At 45.2% G+C, this 20,710-nt stretch overlaps 1 protein-coding gene across 2 annotated transcripts in view; it reads left to right on the forward strand.

Moving 5' to 3' along the window:
• tecpr2 (tectonin beta-propeller repeat containing 2) overlaps positions 1-18,149 on the forward strand; it is a 29,468-nt gene extending 11,319 nt beyond the window's left edge. For both annotated transcript variants that reach the window (XM_031749942.2, XM_039603316.1), the window contains exons 9-27: positions 4,458-4,590; positions 4,719-4,945; positions 5,049-5,268; positions 5,414-5,660; positions 5,738-5,936; positions 6,198-6,425; positions 6,504-6,571; positions 6,640-6,755; positions 6,865-7,038; positions 7,747-7,927; positions 9,353-9,494; positions 9,609-9,834; positions 9,933-10,022; positions 10,098-10,195; positions 10,578-10,713; positions 15,793-15,941; positions 16,873-17,014; positions 17,118-17,267; positions 17,351-18,149. In XM_031749942.2, the coding sequence (XP_031605802.1) occupies positions 4,458-4,590; positions 4,719-4,945; positions 5,049-5,268; positions 5,414-5,660; positions 5,738-5,936; positions 6,198-6,425; positions 6,504-6,571; positions 6,640-6,755; positions 6,865-7,038; positions 7,747-7,927; positions 9,353-9,494; positions 9,609-9,834; positions 9,933-10,022; positions 10,098-10,195; positions 10,578-10,713; positions 15,793-15,941; positions 16,873-17,014; positions 17,118-17,267; positions 17,351-17,502 (3,078 nt within the window). In that variant the 3' untranslated portion in view covers positions 17,503-18,149. The remainder of the gene's footprint in view (positions 1-4,457; positions 4,591-4,718; positions 4,946-5,048; positions 5,269-5,413; positions 5,661-5,737; positions 5,937-6,197; positions 6,426-6,503; positions 6,572-6,639; positions 6,756-6,864; positions 7,039-7,746; positions 7,928-9,352; positions 9,495-9,608; positions 9,835-9,932; positions 10,023-10,097; positions 10,196-10,577; positions 10,714-15,792; positions 15,942-16,872; positions 17,015-17,117; positions 17,268-17,350) is intronic.
• The last annotated feature ends 2,561 nt before the right edge of the window (positions 18,150-20,710 follow it).

The raw sequence follows: 20,710 nt of genomic DNA on the forward strand, positions 1-20,710 counted from the left end.
TTTAATTAATTATTTAATGGTGTATTTAAGTAATTCATTATGGCAGTCCTGGCGTTCCATAGATAGCAGCTTAACAGACAAGTTCTGAAAACTGCGTGGTACTTTTTTCAAAGCAACTCCATCTCTTAATAAGGACACAATACTGGTATGTCAACACCTTCGGCAGTAACACAGAGCCAAAGTTTTACTTGTCCACAAAGTAGCCCAAATACTAACATGGATAGGACAAACAAAGGCACTGTGCGGTCAGACTTTGGAACAAAGTTCAATAATATCAATATCACTATTGAAATTGCAAAGGCTTTGACTGCACTGGAAAGTAAAGTGACAGAGATAAGATGTAATGACCATATGCAGCACTAGGGCTGTGCGATATGACCAAAATCTCATATCCCGATATAAGACGTATATCACAAAATGGTGCATTTTCTGTAAATTCAGTGAATTTCGGCATGAAACGATATATTTTTAGATATAAGTTGTAACGGCCGCCATTTTTTTGTGAGTATTTGTTACATGGCGTGCTGCAGGGAAAAGCCTGTTCTAACGTTTGAGTGTAAGGTTTATTTTGAGCACCTGATGACTCTTTTTTGCTTCTCTTTCGTAAACTCTCTCCATACTTTGTTACGTAACTGAAGAAAAAGAAAGCTTCAGGACCTTGAAAAGGACAAAATCATTGGCCGCCTTACATATCACCGAGTTTACCCAGGGGATGCCATTCCCTGCATTTACGGACTTCCTAAGATCCACAAGGAAGGTGTCCCACTCAGACGCATAGTCAGTAGCATAAACTCAGCCACTTACAACATTTCTAAACACCTTGCTACCGTCCTTGCACCTCTCGTGGGGAACACCCCACATCACATCAAGAACTCCACCGACTTCACCGACAAGGTCCAGAAACTTACCCTGGATCCAGATGAAACCATGGTGTCCTTTGATGTAGTCTCTCTCTTCACTTGCATTCCCACCACGGAGGGAATGCACTAGACTAGACTGTCAGAAAACGACTACAAGAAGACAGCTCCTTGGAAGACAGGACCAACTTCACACCCGATCAGATTTGCACACTTACCACTACATATTTCAAATACAACGAGGGTTTCTACAGACAAAAACATGGCTGCGCCATGGGCTCCCCCGTGTCACCTATTGTAGCCAACCTTTACATGGAGGAAGTGGAAAGAAAGGCTCTTGGCTCTTATAAAGGGAGAGTACCCAGCCACTGGTACAGATATGTAGACAACACCTGGGTCAAAATCAAAACACAAGAAGTGGAATCCTTCACTGTGCAAATTAACGCTGTGGATAAAAACATCAAGTTAACCAGGAAGACACAAAGGATAACGGTTTGCCTTTCCTGGACTGCGCGGTGCACATTGAAGAGAATGGCAACCTCAACATTGAAGTTTACCGGAAGCCCACACACACGGACCAGTACCTCCTCTTTGACTCCCATCACCCTCTGGAACACAAACTTGGAGTAATTAGGACCCTACACCACCGGGCAGAACATGTTCCCTCTAAGCCTGAAGGGAAAAAGAAGGAACACACACATGTAAAGGAAGCACTGAAAACATGTGGTTATCCTAACTGGGCGTTCATAAAGTCAGCAAAGAGGCACAGAAAAGAAGATCAGACACCAGCGAGGGAGGATAAGAAAGACAAACACAACAACATTGTAGCCAGTGTATCGGAAAAACTCAGGAGCATCTTCTCCAAGCACGACATCCCAGCAACACACTCAGACAGAAACTGGTTCATCACAAAGACAAAACTCCAAAACACAAACTGAACAATGTGGTGTATGCTGTACAGTGTAGCGAGGAATGCCCAGACCTCTACATTGGAGAGACCAAACAGCCACTTCACAAATGCATGGCACAACATAGAAGAGCCACCTCCACGGGACAAGACTCAGCAGTCCATCTGCATATAAAGGTCAAAGGTCACTCTTTCGAGGATGCCAGTGTTCACATTTTGAACAGAGAGGACAGATGGTTTGAAAGAGGAGTGAAAAAAGCCATCTATGTCCACTGTGAGCGACCATCTTTGAACAGAGACGGTGGTTTACGATACCAACTGTCTGCCATCTATAATCCAGTTTTGAGATCCTTCCCAGACGCCTTAACGCCCACTCACATCCTGGGCCATCTGACCTCAGGAAATCACATGATAGGGTGGGGCCAGGTTTCACAATGAGCTCATCCGAAACCCTGGCTGATTGTGACTGTTACGAAATCAGTTTTTACCCCAGTTCTTTATTCGTCGAGGGATCCAGAAAACGGCACCGGAACTCAGTAGTTATTTTTACAAAATCTTTATTCATCTTTATTCATCTTCATTTAAGCATGCACTTCTAGAAGGGAAGACGAGGCCGGTGTCCCTCTGAAACAATCTTCACCCCTTTGTTAGTTCCAGGCAGCTTTATAGAGGCAACCCCATCATAAATCCCCCATGGTGTGCTGGAAACTCCGTATGTCTGTGTGTGTATGCACGAGCACGTGAGTGCCTGTGTGTGCGCGTACCCGCGTGTCTATGTGAGTGCACGTGAGTGAGTGTGCATGTGGATGTGTGAGTGTAACAGTTAAAACACTGTGGGTGTGTGTCTCTTCCTAGGGGCCATAAAAAACATCTCCCTTCCAGACCACAGTTATCAAGTTACAAATGTTGAGACCCCCACACAGGTATCCTCTGGGGAATTTCCACTCAGCATTAACTCCTCTTTGTCTTACTTTCACAGTTCAACTGGGGAGGGTCTCCTAAGATCTACTCCTAAGTTCATGACACAGTCAGGCCTTTATTTATATCCAGGGCAGTGTCAGTGTCTCTACCATAATTCTACATTCTATCTTAACACATTTCTAAACTCTAAAGCAAACTAAACATTCCTACATGTCTAAACTCTAAAATAAGCTAAACATTTCTACATGACCCACACCCAAGGGGGTCTCCGCATGAAGTAATGGTGGTTTTAACTTTAGTGCGAACAACTCATATGAATTTCAAAGCTGTTCTAACAGTCCAACACTGGTCTCTCAATCTCCTGTTGGAGAGCCGTGAGCTTTCTACGATGTTATCAAACTTGCGTTCTGTGATGTTGTCATTCTTGTGCTCAAAGAGCAGGTTCTGAGAACTCACGACCGCAGTACGCTTCCCAAGATGTGATCCAGTTTGCGCTCAGAGGTGTTATTCCGAGCGAGCCCCTCCAGATGTAATCCAGTTTGTACTCAGAGGTCTTGTTCTGAGTATTCACGGCAGCCGTGCAGTTCTCCAAGATCTTATCCGTGCTGCACTCAATGAGCCCATTTTGAAAACTCACGCCTCGTCCCATCGTTTCAATCCCAGCGGGCAGCCTTGTGGGGGTTTGAACAGCCGGTTCCGCTTCCTTAATTCTTCGATAAGCCAGGGCCAAGCCAGCTCCGATCAGCAAGAACTTTGTTATCATGGTTCCGAATAGGTAGATATCTTCAGCACTCAGGCTCACCCAAGCCCAGACTTCTCGTTGAAGGGGTGTCAATTGCATTCAGAGACCAGTTGATCAAATCCATAATTCCTCTTTTAGGTTTTAGAGAACAGACTGCGAGAGAGTGTTCCAGGGAAAAGTAATATAAAAAACACGAGACTAGACAAGGACACAAGAGGCTAAGCAGGGAAGCTAAGGGAGAGGAGGAGGAAAAAAAGTGCGACTGCCTTCGTCAAGAGCAAGAGAGAAAGAAGTCCAGATGCTTTTCTTTCCAAGCTCCTTAGACAACACCCATCTTAAAAAGTAGCATCTTAATAACATTTCCCATATTTCTGAACTGATTTGTGTTTTGGATTAATTTTGCATAAATCTGAATCTTCTGAGCGTTCTGTTCAATTTCAATTCAATTTTATTTATATAGCGCCAAATCACAACAAAAGTCACCTCAAGGCGCTTTATATTGTACAGTAGATCGCACAATAATAAATACAGAGAAAAACCCAACAATCATATGACCCCCTATGAGCAAGCACTTTGGCAACAGTGGGAAGGAAAAACTCCCTTTTAACAGGAAGAAATCTCCGGCAGAACCAGGCTCAGGGAGGGGCGGCCATCTGCTGCGACCGGTTGGGGTGAAAGAAGGAAAACAGGATAAAGACATGCTGTGGAAGAGAGACAGAGCTTAATAACAGATATGATTCGATGCAGAGAGGTCTATTAACACATAGTGAGTGAGAAAGGTGACTGGAAAGGAAAAACTCAATGCATCATGGGAATCCCCGGCAGCCTACGGTTATTGCAGCATAACTAAGGGAGGATTCAGGGTCACCTGGTCCAGCCCTAACTATATGCTTTAGCAAAAAGGAAAGTTTGAAGCCTAATCTTGAAAGTAGAGATAGTGTCTGTCTCCCGAATCCAAACTGGAAGCTGGTTCCACAGAAGAGGGGCCTTTGAATGTTGTTTAAATTTCTAGCTGATCTGTGTTCTTAAGGTGATCATTGGAGCTTTGGAGAGCAGCGGAGACATTGTGTCTGTCTCCTGCTGTGACAACGAGATCTTCGTCCTGAAAGGAGATCGTGACATCATCCGCCTGTCCAATAGCCCCGAGGGTCTTGCCTCCAACTGTGAGCAACTCCAGCACTACCAGTATAATATCACAGGAGCATAATACTGCCACTACTACTAATAAAAGCCCATTGCCAGTATAATCTCACCAATTCTCTTTTTCACATACCCTCATTCTGTCTGTCAGTGTTGGACCTCTCTGTCTGTCTGTCCTCACCCTTGACCACACCCACCATCCTCCGATCAGTTGGATCAGTGGAAATTGCTCAGCCAATAAGAACCATGGCCATCATTACAGAGGGAGGGGGAAGAGAGGATGGCGAAGGAGAGGAGGGCGGACAGGAGAAAGCAGAGGAAGAAGAGGAGGGAGGAGTGGAGGAAGTGGAGGTGGCAGAGGAGGAGCAGCAGCTGGAGGTATGGCTACTGCTGTTGTTTACCTGGATACCTGGGACAGCCTGCAGTAACCATACCTGTCCTTTTTGTTAGGGTAACCAGGTGTGTTTGGTTGTGTTTCCAGGTGACTGAGCTTGGGCAGCTGTCCGGTTTGTTCGCAAGTAGTTCTCGAAGCCGCAGCAGTTCCGTCACTTCATGGGACGGTCTCCATGGAAACGCTCCAGCGAGCGGTTCTTGCGAGCTGACATCCAGACGTTACAGCGCCCCCCTGGGTCAGGAGCAGATGCAACAGGAGCTGGTGGTAAAGCCCATCAGAGTGAAGAAGAAAAAGAGGCGACGACAAGGCAAGTGTGACTCCTCCCACTCTGTAAAGCGTTTTAACACTTTATGACCAATGTGACTCTGTGACGAGTACACAGAGCAACAGTTTGAACAGGAGACCAGACAGACAGGTGAGTGTGTGATTCTGACCTGTCTCTCTCTCCTCAGACAGCGGCGGTGCGACTCGCGTCTCTGAGAGCAGCTGTTCAGACTCCATGTTTGTAGTTCAGGACGGGAGTGTCAGTGACGGAGGAAGCGGAACTCCTCTGAGCGACCGGGCCTCCCTCGTTGGAGTGGACTTTCAGAACGAGAACTCTCCAGAACACCACCCAAATCAGGGCCCCTGGAAGACGAAAGTCTCAGAGAGAGGCATGAAGGAAGAAGAGGAGGTGGAGGCTTCTTCCCACCAGACTGGGTGAATATCTGAAGATGGTGTTGTTCTGTCTGATCTGCACCACCTGCTGACCGGATTTTATCTTCCTCCTGTTTCAGCTCCCTGCTCCTCCCAGGCCTGGAGAACCAGCCAGACCCTGGTGCTGAGGTCGTACCGCCAACACCTGATGTGGATCTGCTGCTGGAGTGCACCTTCTCCTACATGCAGAACACTGAGGAAGCAGAGGAGTTTCCAGATCGTCAGCCGGTGGAGGCGGATGAGTTTCTTAGCCCTCTGATTGGGCCGGAGGAGGAGGAGGTGTGTCTAAGCTGAAGGTTCTGACAAACATTCACGAACATGTGACTTGTGTGTAAGTACAGCTGAGGCCCACCTACATTTCCAGGGATCACACCTGCTCAGTCATCCCCCGTGTTTTGGCAAGATGTATCAGTAAGAGTTTCTATTAGTAATGGTATCAGTATCAATAAAGTCTTAACAGGTCAGGGTTTGAGCCTGAAACTCGTCTGTGGATCTGCGTGTTTAGCACAGGTGAAGTTAATTTTCCCTCTGTGCATTTAGGACGATGTCCTGGCCCCCTCTGCTGGTATGACAGACCAAATGTTCCACTCTACCGTGTCCAATTTGGACAGGAAGCACAGTTTGCCCAGCGATGAAGACGATGACATTTACAGCCACACGCTGCCCCCTGCTGGTAATGCTGTGGACACCCTCACCTGCCTGACCAATCCAACGGAGAATTCGCAAGACCAGGATGGCCAGGAGAGAGACCGGCTCAAACCTGAGCAGGTTAGGCAGAAACCTGACTAGGTGAGACTTACACCTGTGCAGGGAATCCTTCATGTCTCCTACGAATGTGTCTTTTAGTTGGCGGAAAGCTGGATGGGGTACTCAGGACCAGGATGTGGGATACTGAGCCTGCAGGTGACGGACAGGTAGGCTCTCTTGATCCCTCAGGTGATGAGCAGGTGAGTGTAGATGTGTGACAGGTGTTCCTTTTCAGGTATGTGTGGTGTCTGGACTTTAAAGGTGGGCTGTTCTGCAGCCCTCTGCCTGAAACTGGACTCACTTGGCAGCGCTTTGAGGATAACGTCCACCAGATGGCATTATCGCCTTCAGGTAAGCGATAATGTCTTTACTGATGTCATTGTTGTTTTATAGTGAGGATACTGTTACCTGTGTAGGTAGGTAGGTGAACTATTTCCATATTACCTGTCTAACCCTGCAGGTAACCTGTTGTGGAAGGTGGAGCAGAAGAGCCTGACGGCGTTCGCGTGTGCAAAGTTTTCGGCAAAAGGAAAACGTCACTGGTACAAAGCTGTGGAGCAGGCGGCGTTCGTCGCTCTGAGTGATGACTCTGCCTGGATCATCAGGACCAATGGGGATCTCTTCCTGCAGACAGGTAACCACGCACCTGTACAAATGGCTCTGCCTGAATGTCACAGTAAACTCTTTGTTTTTACAGAACTACAGCTGAAGCATTTCCTGTCTAACGTGTGAGCTTCCTGTCCGCTGATCCTTCAGAGCTCTGTGTTGTTGGATTAGTCTTCATGATGTCGCTGCAAACTTTTTTTTAAAACAAAGCAGTTGAGACACACAAATATTATTCCACTTGCAATGTCATCAGTCACATGAGTGCCTGAGCAGGTGTTCTCACCTCCTCTGATTGCATCAGGAAGTTCTAAACTCACTGAGAGGAAAAACGTGATTCTCTCTTTCTTCTTTTTTTTCCAACATCCACAACTTTATGTAAACACATACGGCTGTAAAGTGTGTGTGTGACCAGCAGAGTGCGCCATAGAGGTTTCACCTGCCTGCAGCTCTGCTGTCAGGAGAGATTAGGATTAAACTAAATCAAACCCAGATCAATAAAACAGGTTCTGAGGAGAGCTCTGTTCACTGTGACTGCTGAACATCAGTAAGGTCAGAGCTCCTCCTCTCCACCACACACGATCGATCTGCTCGACCCCATGACCATCGGTCATAAAACCGAACCAATGAAAAGCCACGGATCAGGCTGCTCTTAACCAACCAGCCCGAGAGCTTAAACCAGCCTGGCCCTTTACGTCAGATAAGCTCTGTAATGAAGCTCTTACACTGTGTGTCTCAGGTCTAAGCGTGGAGCGGCCCTGCGCTCGCTCCATCAAGGTGGAGACCCCCTGCGTGTTCAGCCAGGTGTGTGTGCGGGCAGGTGTGGTGTGGGCCCTGAGCGAGCACCAAGCTTTATTCTACCGAGAAGGCCTGAATAGCTACTGCAGCGAGGGTGAGGGCTGGAAGTACGACACCGTCAGGTACTGTTACCGTAATACTATCATAGGTCTACAGTACTACTGTAATACTACTCCATTACTGCAGCAAGGGTAGAAAGTATAACATAATCATGGATAGAGATGGGAATTCTGGTTCTATTACTGATTTCATCGACTGTCATTGGCTCCAATTTGACAGTCATCACCATCTCTAAGCAGCATATCAAAAACATGACATTAATGCATATTAATGCCATGCTGCGTAGTCAAATGTTTGTCGGAGGTGTTTCCGCTCTTTGTTGTAATCTTTGATCACAACAAAGGTCATTACTCAAAAAGTCATTTTTTTTAAAGTAATGCAGTACGTTACTTAATTACTTCCAGGAGGAAGTCATTCTTTACACTATTCGTTACATTACTATGGCATTACTCTGTAAAACAACCTGAAACACATTATTAAACAGTAATTATGAGACAATATAAACTTCCAGCTACAGCCCCACACACCAACACAAATATCTGACCTAATGAGGACACACATGTTTCTCTTAGTATTTGGGTATGAACACAAAGCCGACAGCACAAAGAGACGTGAAAGTGATTCATGTAGGCTCTTTACCTGACAATATAAAGTGAGTTGAGGCGACTGTTGTTTGGAGTTTTATAAATACACAAATTGGAAAAAAACGAGGCTGCAGCCTGACTGCCCATCCGTTTGTTACCTGATGAAGTTCAGCAGCAGCTGGCTTCACCGCAGCTCACAGTGCGTGGCTGGGGTCAGCTGTTACTCAGGCTTAGCGTCACTTTGGGTTCTTGGCTAACTTAGTGTCAGCATGTAGTGTCTATGCAGTTGTGTTAGCAGCATTACAGGTGCTTCTGTCCTGGAAGCAGATTTCCATTTTACCATTGCCATCTCATCCTTTTGTGCAATAAAAACAAGAGTTATGTCCATATCTGCGGGGGACACTCCCCGCTATTTTCCTCCTCCGAGAACTCAAACCAGCTGATTGTAGTGCAAGAGCTGATAACCCTGGTCAACAGGAAACTAACGATTACAAGGAATTGAACTACTTAATCTTGTACTACTACTACTACTACTGTAATACTATTATACCACTACTATATACTTCAGTAATACTATGACATTTGGATCAGATGACAGCAGTCAACTTGAGGCATTTTACACAGTACAGTAAACACTAAAATATTAGAGAGGAAACAGAGCAACAATCAACCCCTACAAGCAGCACTTCGTGACAGCGGAGAGGAAGAACTCCCATTTAACAGGAAGAGACGTCCGACAGAGCTGTTGGATGTGAGAAGGATTTTGAATCTATTTTTGGACCCAGTGAAGAGAAGCTGGTGTGGGAGAAACGCTGTCTTTCTGGAAGCGGTGTGAACTAGCAACACAGGTACACACCATCAGGTACACTCCTCACCACCTGTGTGTGTGTGTGTGTGTCACAGTGAGGCTCAGGGTCTGGAGCTGATGTGCGTCGCCCTGGGAGATGGTGGGACGGCATGGGCTCTGGATGCCAGCGGCAGCCTGTGGTTTCGGACTGGCGTGTGCTCGTCCAGACCGCAGGGAGAGGACGATCACTGGTGGCAGGTGAGCCTGAGCGTCTGTACGACAGACTGTATGTTAACGATGACAGCCAAAGAGGTTTCCATCATTAGGGTCTTTGTTGGAGGCATTCTGGTTCAGCCCGTGTCTCTCCTTCAGATCAGCATCTCGGACTACGTGGTCTTCGATCAGGGCAGTCTGTTCCAGACCCTGCTGCAGGCCACGCAGAGTGTTGCCACAGTAACCAGAGCACCTGTGGAGCGCGTTGTGGCCTTCCTGTCACAGTACTCCCAGTGCCAGCCGAGCCTGGTCAGCGCTAATGCCAGCGGCATCTGGGTGGCCTCGGGGCGGAACCAGCTTCACCTGGCACGCGGCAGCCTCGTGGGTTAGTAAAGTCCAGTAGATGCAGTCAAAGTCCAGTAGAGTCCACTGAAGTCCAGTAAGCTCTAGCTGGCTCTAGGCTGATTTGTCTTTTCGGCTCAGGAACTTTCTGGCAGAACGTCGTTCCCAGAGGAACCGTCTCTGCCACCAGGTGGACCTTCATCACATCTTCAGCGGTGCCTCACAGAGAAGGTAACACAGCTGGACACACCTATACCTGAGCCCTGTACCAAGCACAACCCTATCCCCGTGTCACCTGATTTTCAGGTACCTTCCTGTGGCTGGCTCAGAGCAGGAAGGACTTGTTCTGTGTTTGGGATCAGGATGGAGAGCTCCGCCCCTCGTCAGTCCTTTTACCACCTGAGGTAAACACACCTGCCACCTGTCTGTGTCTTAACCTCCTAAGACCCGAACTCTTCCACAGCATGCATTTTTAATTTCTCTTTGATATTTGAGCATATTGGGGCCCGATGAATGTAAAAACAAAGAATTACCAGATTTTTTTTTTTTTACCTTATTTTTGTTTTTAAGAAAAATCAGAGCCACATATGAGGATATTCGTTTAAAACTTTGATAGAACAGTAGCAGTATAATGTCCTCGTAAGTGGGTATCAGGCCCTTGTAGAGCAAAATTGAGTATTTTGGTCTAAATAACCCAAAATGTGATGTCCACATATGTGGACGCAGGGTCCTAGGAGGTTAAGGGTTACCTGTGTCTTCATCTCATGGCATGCTGTGTGCGCTCAGGTGGAGCTGACTCACCTGTCCGCCTGCCGGGATGCTCTGTGGGGGCTGGACACGCACGGCCGGGTCAGCATTCGGACTCTGTCCCCGTCCTGCCCTGCCGGACTGCATTGGACCCCCCTGGACCTGAGCCAACTCGGTGCGTACCTGAACTCACTCTGATACTTATGTGTGCGAGTGGGCGAGCGTGGCCCAGCCAGTCCTAGTTTTCAAAAATGGCAGGCGTTGTAATATTACTCTTATTACTCTTATTGGGTCACAAAAAAACTTTTAAGATATTTTCAGAATGTAGCTGTGTAAACTTCAAATATCTGCTCGGTTTATCAAGACATCACGTATTTGCAAAAGTGCTCCGACGTTTTCGGAGACGTCTGTTACCCACCAGCTCGATAGCGAGCCGGGGCGAGAACAGCGAACTCCCCGCACATCGTTTTCAAACTCCTGCGCACTTTCACTACTCAGGTTAAACATGAGTCACTCAGATAACTTAAAAATGTTATTGTTTGGCTTTTTTCAGTGTTTTACTTGTTCCTGAGTGAATCGGTTTGGCTGAGATTAAAGTTATAGTTTTTACACAGTTGAATAAACGTCAAACAGAAAACTGATTAAACAGAAGTGTGAGACAGTCAAGAATTTACACCAGTGTCCTGTTATATTTTAGATAGCAAGGAGCAGACGGCCGAGTTTATTAAACTCCACCGAGACAGCGGTGACGCAAATCTGAAGGCTAGACCGTCCCATTTCACAGCCGTTTACTTCCGGCCTACCCGACCTCCTGAGGACCCGGCGCACTTAGAATGTGAAGGACGGGTCCGCAAGAGATGCAGCCTATGAATTTGGACACCTCTATTATATAACAAACCTAAAAACAGCAAGCAGCGACACGCTTCCTGTTCCTGTGTGGGGGCAGGTTTATTCACGTCAGTGTGTGAATGTGTGTGTGAATGGGTGGATGACTGGATGTGTAAAGCGCTTTGGGGTCCTTAGGGACTAGTAAAGCGGTATACAAATACAGGCCATTTGCCATTTACCATTTGTTTCATGCTTTTTGCATTTCTTCTCAACAAGAAAACTTTATTTGAAACAAATGGGTGATCGTGGCTCAAGAGTTGGGAGTTCGCCTTGTAATCGGAAGGTTGCCGGTTCGAGCCCCGGCTCGAACAGTCTTGGTCGTTGTGTCCTTGGGCAAGACACTTCACCCGTTGCCTACTGGTGGTGGTCAGAGGGCCCGGTGGCGCCAGTGTTCGGCAGCCTCGCCTCTGTCAGTGCGCCCCAGGGTGGCTGTGGCTACAATGTAGCTGCCATCACCAGTGTGTGAATGTGTGTGTGAATGGGTGGATGACTGGATGTGTAAAGCGCTTTGGGGTCCTTAGGGACTAGTAAAGCGCTATACAAATACAGGCCATTTACCAAATGAGTGAACATTAACGTGATTTTAAAAACTGCTGTGAAAGGTGGCTGTAGTTAAACCTTTACTTAAAAAGCATCTCTAGACCCAGCTGTCTTAGCTAATTATAGGCCAATTTCCAACCTTCCTTTCATATCAAACATCCTTGAAAGAGTAGTTGTCAAACAGCTAACAGATCATCTGCAGAGGAATGGCTTATTTGAAGAGTTTCAGTCAGGTTTCAGAGCTCATCACAGCACAGAAACAGCTTTAGTGAAGGTTACAAATGATCTTCTTATGGCCTCTGACAGTGGACTCATCTCTGTGCTTGTCCTGCTAGACCTCAGTGCAGCGTTCGATACTGTTGACCATAATATCCTATTAGAGCGATTAGAACATGCTGTAGGTATTACAGGTACTGCACTGCAGTGGTTTGTATCATATCTATCTAATAGACTCCAATTTGTACATGTAAATGGAGAGTCCTCTTCACACACTGAGGTCAATTATGGAGTTCCACAGGGTTCAGTGCTAGGACCAATTCTGTTTACATTGTACATGCTTCCCTTAGGCAGCATCATTAGAAGACATAGCATACATTTTCACTGCTATGCAGATGACACGCAGCTCTATCTATCCATGAAGCCAGGTAACACAGACCAATTAGTTAAACTGCAGGAATGTCTTAAAGACATAAAGACCTGGATGGCCGCTAACTTTCTGCTTCTTAATTCAGATCAAACTGAGGTTATTGTACTCGGCCCTGAAAATCTTAGAAATATGGTATCTAAGCAGATTCTTACTCTGGATGGCATTACCTTGGCCTCCAGTAATGCTGTGAGGAACCTTGGAGTCATTTTTGACCAGGACATGTCCTTCAACGCACATATTAAACAAATATGTAAGACTGCTTTCTTCCATTTGCGCAACATCTCTAAAGTTAGAAATATCCTGTCTCAGAGTGATGCTGAAAAACTAGTTCATGCATTTATTACTTCCAGGCTGGACTACTGTAATTCATTATTATCAGGATGTCCTAAAACTCCCTGAAAAGTCTTCAGTTAATCCAAAATGCTGCAGCAAGAGTCCTGACAGGGACTAGAAAAGAGAGCAGATTTCTCCTGTTTTGGCTTCCTTCATTGGCTTCCTGTTAAATCCAGAATTCAAAATCCCTCTCCTCACATACAAGGTCTTAAATAATCAGGCCCCATCTTATCTTAATGACCTTGTAGTACCATATCACCCTATTAGAGCACTTCGCTCTCACTCTGCAGGCCTACTTGTTGTTCCTAGAGTATTTAAAAGTAGAATGGGAGGCAGAGCCTTCAGTTTTCAGGCCCCTCTTCTGTGGAACCAGCTTCCAGTTTGGATTCAGGAGACAGACACTATCTCTACTTTCAAGATTAGGCTTCAAACTTTCCTTTTTGCTAAAGCATATAGTTAGGGCTGGACCAGGTGACCCTGAATCCTCCCTTAGTTATGCTGCAATAGACGTAGGCTGCCGGGGATTCCCATGATGCATTGAGTTTTTCCTTTCCAGTCACCTTTCTCACTCACTATGTGTTAACCCTTTAAGACCTACCATAGAACCAAGTCTGCCAGAGCTTATATTATATTTTTACATGCTGTAGTGCCAATTTTGGGAGCATTTCAAGTTGATATACATCAATACAACCATTATAGCCCAAATTTTAATAATATGTATGCATTAAGTGCATAGTAATTACATAAATTGCAAAAAGTGCAATAAACTAAAAAAATTGAAAATCGTTTTTGTTTTTTTTAACATATATTTCTAGTTAGAGAAATTTAAGAGGCTTATCCTCAAAACTGTAAATACAAAAAGTTGCACAAAATAGTTTCCCACCACAGGAAATTTATTTTGAGTGTCTTCATAGTTTTATTTTTGAAATACAACAATTTTTATATACTGCAGGAAAAACGAAAATAAATATTATAGTGCAAATTTGCAAAAAAGCAGCATATGCATCAAAATAAACTATTTCCAGCAGTGCAATATGAGTCCTAAGCATCCCAGAAACGACACAGAAAGTCATAAAGTCAAAGATAACTTTTAAAAACACCAGTACGGGCTCTGAGGCCCTGATAGTAAAAAAAACTACATTTCCGCAAAAATGACGTCACTTCCGGTTTCGGGCAGGTAATGGCGGACATGCGAAAGTTCGCGCTGACGTCTATTCCAACGTAGGAAGTGTTACGAACAGCTGATTGGATCGACAAAGCGTGTTTCTGGAATATTCTGTTTTTGTTGCTGCAAGCGCTTTTTATGCAGTTTTTGCAAAGCTATATGTGGAAGAAAACCGTGACCTAGGACAAGCTGATGGCATAAGATGTAAGTACAACTCCTCCGGTTTCATATGCAAAAAAAAATATTGCTCTAGCTTACGTGGTTGCAGAGCTACCGGGATTTAAAAATAGTTACGCAAAACGGAGCGTGCCCACTCCGACCGGTTTTAAAGGGTTAACAGACCTCTCTGCATCGAATCATATCTGTTATTAATCTCTGTCTCTCTTCCACAGCATGTCTTTATCCTGTCTTCCTTCTCTCACCCCAACCAATCACAGCAGATGGCCCCGCCCCTCCCTGAGCCTGGTTCTGCCGGAGATTTCTTCCTGTTAAAAGGGAGTTTTTCCTTCCCACTGTCGCCAAAGTGCTTGCTCATAGGGGGTCATATGATTGTTGGGTTTTTCTCTGTATTTATTATTGTGCTATCTACTGTACAATATAAAGCGCCTTGAGGCGACTTTTGTTGTGATTTGGCGCTATATAAATAAAATTGAATTGAATTGAATTGAATTGAAAGGGATCAGCAAGAAACACACACACACACACAGCAGCTGTGTTTCTGTGTCACACTGACAGTTGGAATTTATGTAACAGGGCAGTACTTTATAGGTCAGTGCGTGTGTCTGTGAGTGTGCGTCACACTGCGACCTGTCTCAGAGGTCCGGTCTGTTTTTAGCCCACTGCCCTTCTCACTATCTCAGGTCACATGACTGGCGTCCTCTCTGCACTCAGCGGTCTCTCGTAACATTTCATTTTCACGCAGAGAAAAACACAGCGACTTCAGACAGGTGTTGGTTGCTAAAACAACAGTTACTGTTTGTTTTGAAGCTGGGAGAAAGTCATTTAGCTCCTCCCACCAGCTCACACAGATCCAATGAGAATCTTATTTACAAAGAACACATGATGTCACACACTTTGTGATGTCACATGTTCTTTCTTTATTAAAAAAATGATAAACCCGTGGGTGTGTGTGATCACCAATGAGTGATTTAACTGAACTATCAGTCTGTCAAGCCTTCCCGTGTCTGGTCAGGTTTCCAGTGTTGAGACCAATTATGCCACAGGCTTCCCTCCTCGGCAGCACAGTGGTTAGCACTGCTGCCTCACAGCAAGAAGGTCCCGAGTTCAAATCCGCCATCAGACTTTCTGTGTGCAGTTGCATGTTCTCTCTGTGTTTGCGTGGGTTCTCTCCGGGTTCCTCCCACAGTCCAAGAACACGCAGTTAGTGGGGCTAGGTTAAGTGGTAACACTAAATTGCCCATGGGTGTAAGTGTGAATGGTTATCTGTGTCAACAGACAACAGTCTGGCGACCTGTCCACGGTGCACCCCCCACCCCAAGAAAGGATCAAAATGTTCTACTGTTACTTTAAAAAATAAAAAGGGTTTTCAGGTCGTGTTTAATCTGTGCTTCTTGGTCAGGCTCAGATCAAACTGCTCTGTTTTTCGTATGAGTCCAGGAGAAGGTTTCAATGTTTCCCTTTGTCACGATGAGCTCAAGTAAGACGTCACCTGTGTGTTACAGGAAGTGTGCGTCTGGTGAGCGTGAGCTGTGGCAGTCAGAACGTCTGGGCCGTGGACAGCCGAGGAGTCGTTTACTTCAGAGTCGGGACGCAGCCGCTCAATCCCAGCATGATGCTGCCGGCCTGGATCCAGATTGAACCACCTGTACAGGTAACATCGAATCACAGGTAAACCCGGCTGACTTCAGCAGGGTCATTTTCAGGTGCTTTGAATACAAAGTGCTTGTATGAATATGGGTAAATGAGCCGAGTTGTATAAAGTGTGTAGAGTAGAAAAGCTCTTCATAAGAAGTCTGTGAAGATTCTCAGTCACCCAGCTCATCGTAGTCTATGGAGCTCAGAAAGACAAATGTCTTGACTTCTTCAAGTCCCGGGTCATTCGACCTCAGTAAGTCACATGATAGGGTGGGGCAGGTCTCACAGTGGGTTCACCAGAAACCATGGCTGATTGTGACCCACACCTATTTTCACAGCTTGGCTCGTGTGATTAGGTAGAGGATCAATAGTTGGTCCATGACCCTTTTGGGGGGACACTCCCATAGGGCTTAGCATCTGGACTGCACCAGTTGCTCTCAGTAGTCAAGAAGCTTCTCGGATGAAATGTCTTCAAGAAACTTGAAGAAATCCAGACATTTTTCTTTCAGAGCTCCTTCGACTCTACGTAAGAAGTCCATTTACCATTCGTTTAAAGCCACCAGATATGAAAAAAAATCAACTAAATGTTATTTGAGAAACAAAAAAATAATTAAATAATAATGATAATAATAATAATAATGATAATAATAATATTTTTTTAATTCAATTCATTAACGAAGAGTCAAAATTATAATTATGAATAAAAGTAATTTAAATAAAATGAAGTCATATTTATCTTTGAGTCCACCGTGAGTGTGATTTCATCAAATCTGCCAGAAAAACATTAAAACATGATTTTTAATGAGAGTAAAGATTTTATCAAAACCTCTCTCACACCTCGTTCTCTCCACCTGTAATTTTCCCTTCATCATCTTCCTGTTTCCTGAAAGGTAAAGCCTCAAAAGCAGTGACACTTGTCCGGTGACTGTAATGTCGTGTCTTTGCAGCCGATCGGAGTGCAGCTGATGAGCATTCAGACGAGTCCTAATGACAGGCTCCTCTGGGCGCTCGACAACAGAGGAAGCGTCTTTGTCAGGACCGGGCTCAGCGACGAGATGCCCGTGGGGACAGAGTGGGAGCTGGTTCCAGGTACTCACTTGTGTGACGTCATCACCCACCTACACCTGTCTGTCTGTGAGTGTGTCTCACTGTGTGTGTGTGTGTGTGTGTGTGTGTGTGTGTGTGTGTGTAGGTCTGGCTGTGAGTCAGCTAGTCCTCAGCTGTCGGACTGCGTGGGTTCGTTGCGTAAATGGAGATCTGGCTCGCCGCTACGGCGTCTCTGAACGAAACCCAGCCGGAGATTACTGGAAGAAGATCCCTGGGAATGCCAGCTGGTTCACTGGTAAGCCTGGTTTATTCTGTTTTATACTGGTGCACCGATACTTGACACAGCTGTGTCTCAGGTGTGTTTCTCCCTCTCTGCAGTCACTCCAGAGGATGAGTTGTGGGCAGTGACTCAACTTGGTGGATTGTCCCATCGGCTGACGAAACTCCTCCCACAGACGCCCCACAGACCCCCTCCCTCAAGCCCCGCTCTTGGAGGGGATGATGTTGATGATGAATGGGAGCTCATCTAACCTGTGACATCACAGCGTCGCCTGACAGAGTGCTGTGACACATCAGTGACATCACTTCCTCTTCCTTAGGGACAGACAGGATGTGACATCATATCTGGGCTTCCTGTGATGGCTGCCACTCAGGTAGGCCAGGGTGTTGCTGGGAAATGAAGTGAATGTTTTATTTAGGTTTTAACAGGAAGCACTTTAACTGCAGAAGGGAGGGGAAGGGTGCCCCCTGAGATCAGTCCTGATTGGATCTATTCTACTTGGTTCTTTTTTAACTTATTCTAACGGGGTCATTGTAAATAGAGATGTTAAAGGGATGTGTCACTGACTTGAAGCAGCTCCACTTTCTTCCTCTGAGGCTCATTAAAAGTCGTAGTTACCATGGTATAGACAGGAGCTCCGCCCACTAACACAGCAGCATGAAAACATGTAAAAATCTCCCGGAGACTGAATCAAAACCAGAAATCGGGACTCTAATGGACAGCAGTGGAGTTCTGGTGTTGGCCCAGGTGTCTAGTGGACCTTTAAGCACCGCCTGATTGTCTCTGACAGTGTTGAGCAGCTGTGATGTCATCCTGTGTAGACTGATTGGACAGAGTCAGTGTAAACTCACCTGTTGTGTTTCATCCATTAACTTAATAAACACATTTAAACACTGATGCAGCGTCAGCTTATTCAATGGTTATTGATTGGATTGACAGAATTGCAAGGAAAAACGAATAGATGTTTTCTGCCTTCATGTTTCAGCTGAGATCAACAAACCAACAAACTCTCCAACAAACAGTCTAAGTTAAAATCAATTGCTGACATCTGGAGAAACTCATAGGAGGTAAAAACAGGAGGTAAAAACAGGAGGGTATACATCAAAAGGAGCAACCCTGGGCATGTGTGCCACAGCTGGCACGCTAAGGGTTTACTGATGGCACGACACGCAGTGAATTAATCTGAGAAGGTGCATTAAAAAATAAATGGCCGGGCCGGTGGTGCACATTGCAGATTAGCTCGCGTAGACACATTAATTTTGCCGCTTCTTACTGATGGTATCTTACTTAACCCCAACTACCAGATTCAACTTGTAATTGGCTAAAAATAACTTAGCCTACCGGTGAGGGACGTTGCCAGTTTTTTCAAGCAATGTTGAAATTCCCACATTCTGACACTTCAAATGCTTCAGGAGCTTTCCGCTCAGCGCAGCATCAGCACCACGGAAATTCACGTATACATCCGTAGGCTTGAGACAGAATTCACAATGTGTTTTCGGGACTTTTCAGGTGTATGGACCAATGTTTTCTTTTCTGATCAAACCAGAAAGGTTAATGAGCAGCTGGATTTGTCTCGCATGAACTGGCTGGACACAGAGGACATCGAAATGCAACTGATTGAACTGAAAAGCTCAACTCTGTGGGGTCAAAGTTTGCAGAACGCAGCTGGAATCCACAGCTGTACATGTTCATGGAGCTGCATTTTCACCTGCTGGACGTCACTACCTGACAGGTTTAACTGTCTTCAGAACATTGCAGAGGCCTTATTGACAGTATTTGGCTCTACATATCTGTGTGAGCAGATTTTCTCTCACATGAGTGTCCTCAGGTAGCCGTCTGAATGCTGGACACTCAGAGGAGAGCAGAGATCACATTAACATGTGTGTCTCTGTATTAACAAACATGCCATATTGACCCAGTTTATTTCTCTTATCATTGTTGTGAGGAGACCATAAATAGCATTTGCATTTTCTGTTGTACAGTTCATTTGCTGTTATGGATAAAAAGTTGTTGGTTTTTTTTTTTCAAAATAGCTGATAACTATTCGCTGATAGCTGCCAACATCTGCGGACAAATATAATTCTATAAAGTTGTTCTATATCGTGTGTAACTGTTAATATAGAGCGTTATTAAATTTATTGCTAATGCAATCATATGGCACACTGACATCTGAGGAAATTTTAGATGGCACTCATCGTCAGAAAGGTTGCCGACCCCTGGACTATACTATAAAAATGCGTGCGTCCACATACTTCTGGATCTGCTAACATGGTACACGGAACTGCACAACATGCCTCATTTAGATATTGCATGTTTTTCCATACCTATCAGGTGCAACTTGGGATTCAGGGTCTTGCTCAGGTATGCAGGTCGGAGCAGCCAACCTTCTGATGAGTAGATGACCTACAGCCACGACAAATGAGCGACAAATGTTTTATGAGTAATAAAATATATGGTGTGTGTGTGTGTCAGGTGATGTGAAGTAGAAAAGAAGGTTTTAATTATTTGACAGTGTCACATGATGTCTGAGAGTCTCTGTGATTCATCACAACCCTCCATGTTCTGGATCCAGACTAAAATGTGTCTGCTGACTGCTCCTTTACTCCTGATTGGTCAGTAGACTACAATCAGAAACTTCAGGTACTGAAGTCAGATGCTGCAGATGATCAATACTCATACGGAGTTAAAAGCAAAAAGATCTTCATCTCACCTGAGCACAGTCGTTGATTGACTGACACTTCAATAAAGCCCGGGGACACGAGAAAGTTATTTAAAAGGGAAAGAAGAATAAAAGGAGTGAGGTGCAGGTGAGGACTTCTGAGTTTTCTGAGGGGAAACGGGTCAACTATCTCACCTCAGGTTGTTTAGGAAAAATGTTTGATCAGATTCTGATATTATCAGATTTTATATCCAACCCTAACCCATGTCATTAAATGTTTTATTCACTGAGGGCAAGAACAAAACAGCCTATTTGTTTGAAATAAGTCAATAAAAAGAGCGGGGGGAAGGAGGACAAGAGGGACAGAGCAGCTGGAGCTGAAGTGAGTCAGATCTGAGGTCAGAGTTCAAACAGATGCAGGTTAAAATTAGAGTTTTGCCACATCACTGCCACAGTGAATCTAACCTGAGAGGAAGCCGACACACTGGGTCCTGCTGATCAGACGGAGGCTAATTCAAACGGGGCTTTTTCTCCAAAAAACAACTGGAAAAAATTCACACTAAATAAAAGATCCTAAACCTATGATCAAATTTTACACAATTATTTTGTGAAATATTTCATTAGCAATTAATTCATTATTTCATCCACACCCAAGTCTTGTTTTAGCCTGCTGGATGGATGTAAGTAATCCTGATCTCATCAAAGTGGAAGGAGCGCTTTCGCAGATCATTCTTCCCCACAGCAGTTAGTGTCTATAACTCCTCAGTCACGACGTCATGAGTCACTGGACATTATGGAC

Source organism: Oreochromis aureus, linkage group 19, assembly GCF_013358895.1.
Source record: "Oreochromis aureus strain Israel breed Guangdong linkage group 19, ZZ_aureus, whole genome shotgun sequence".
NCBI classification, from domain to species: Eukaryota; Metazoa; Chordata; class Actinopteri; order Cichliformes; family Cichlidae; genus Oreochromis; species Oreochromis aureus.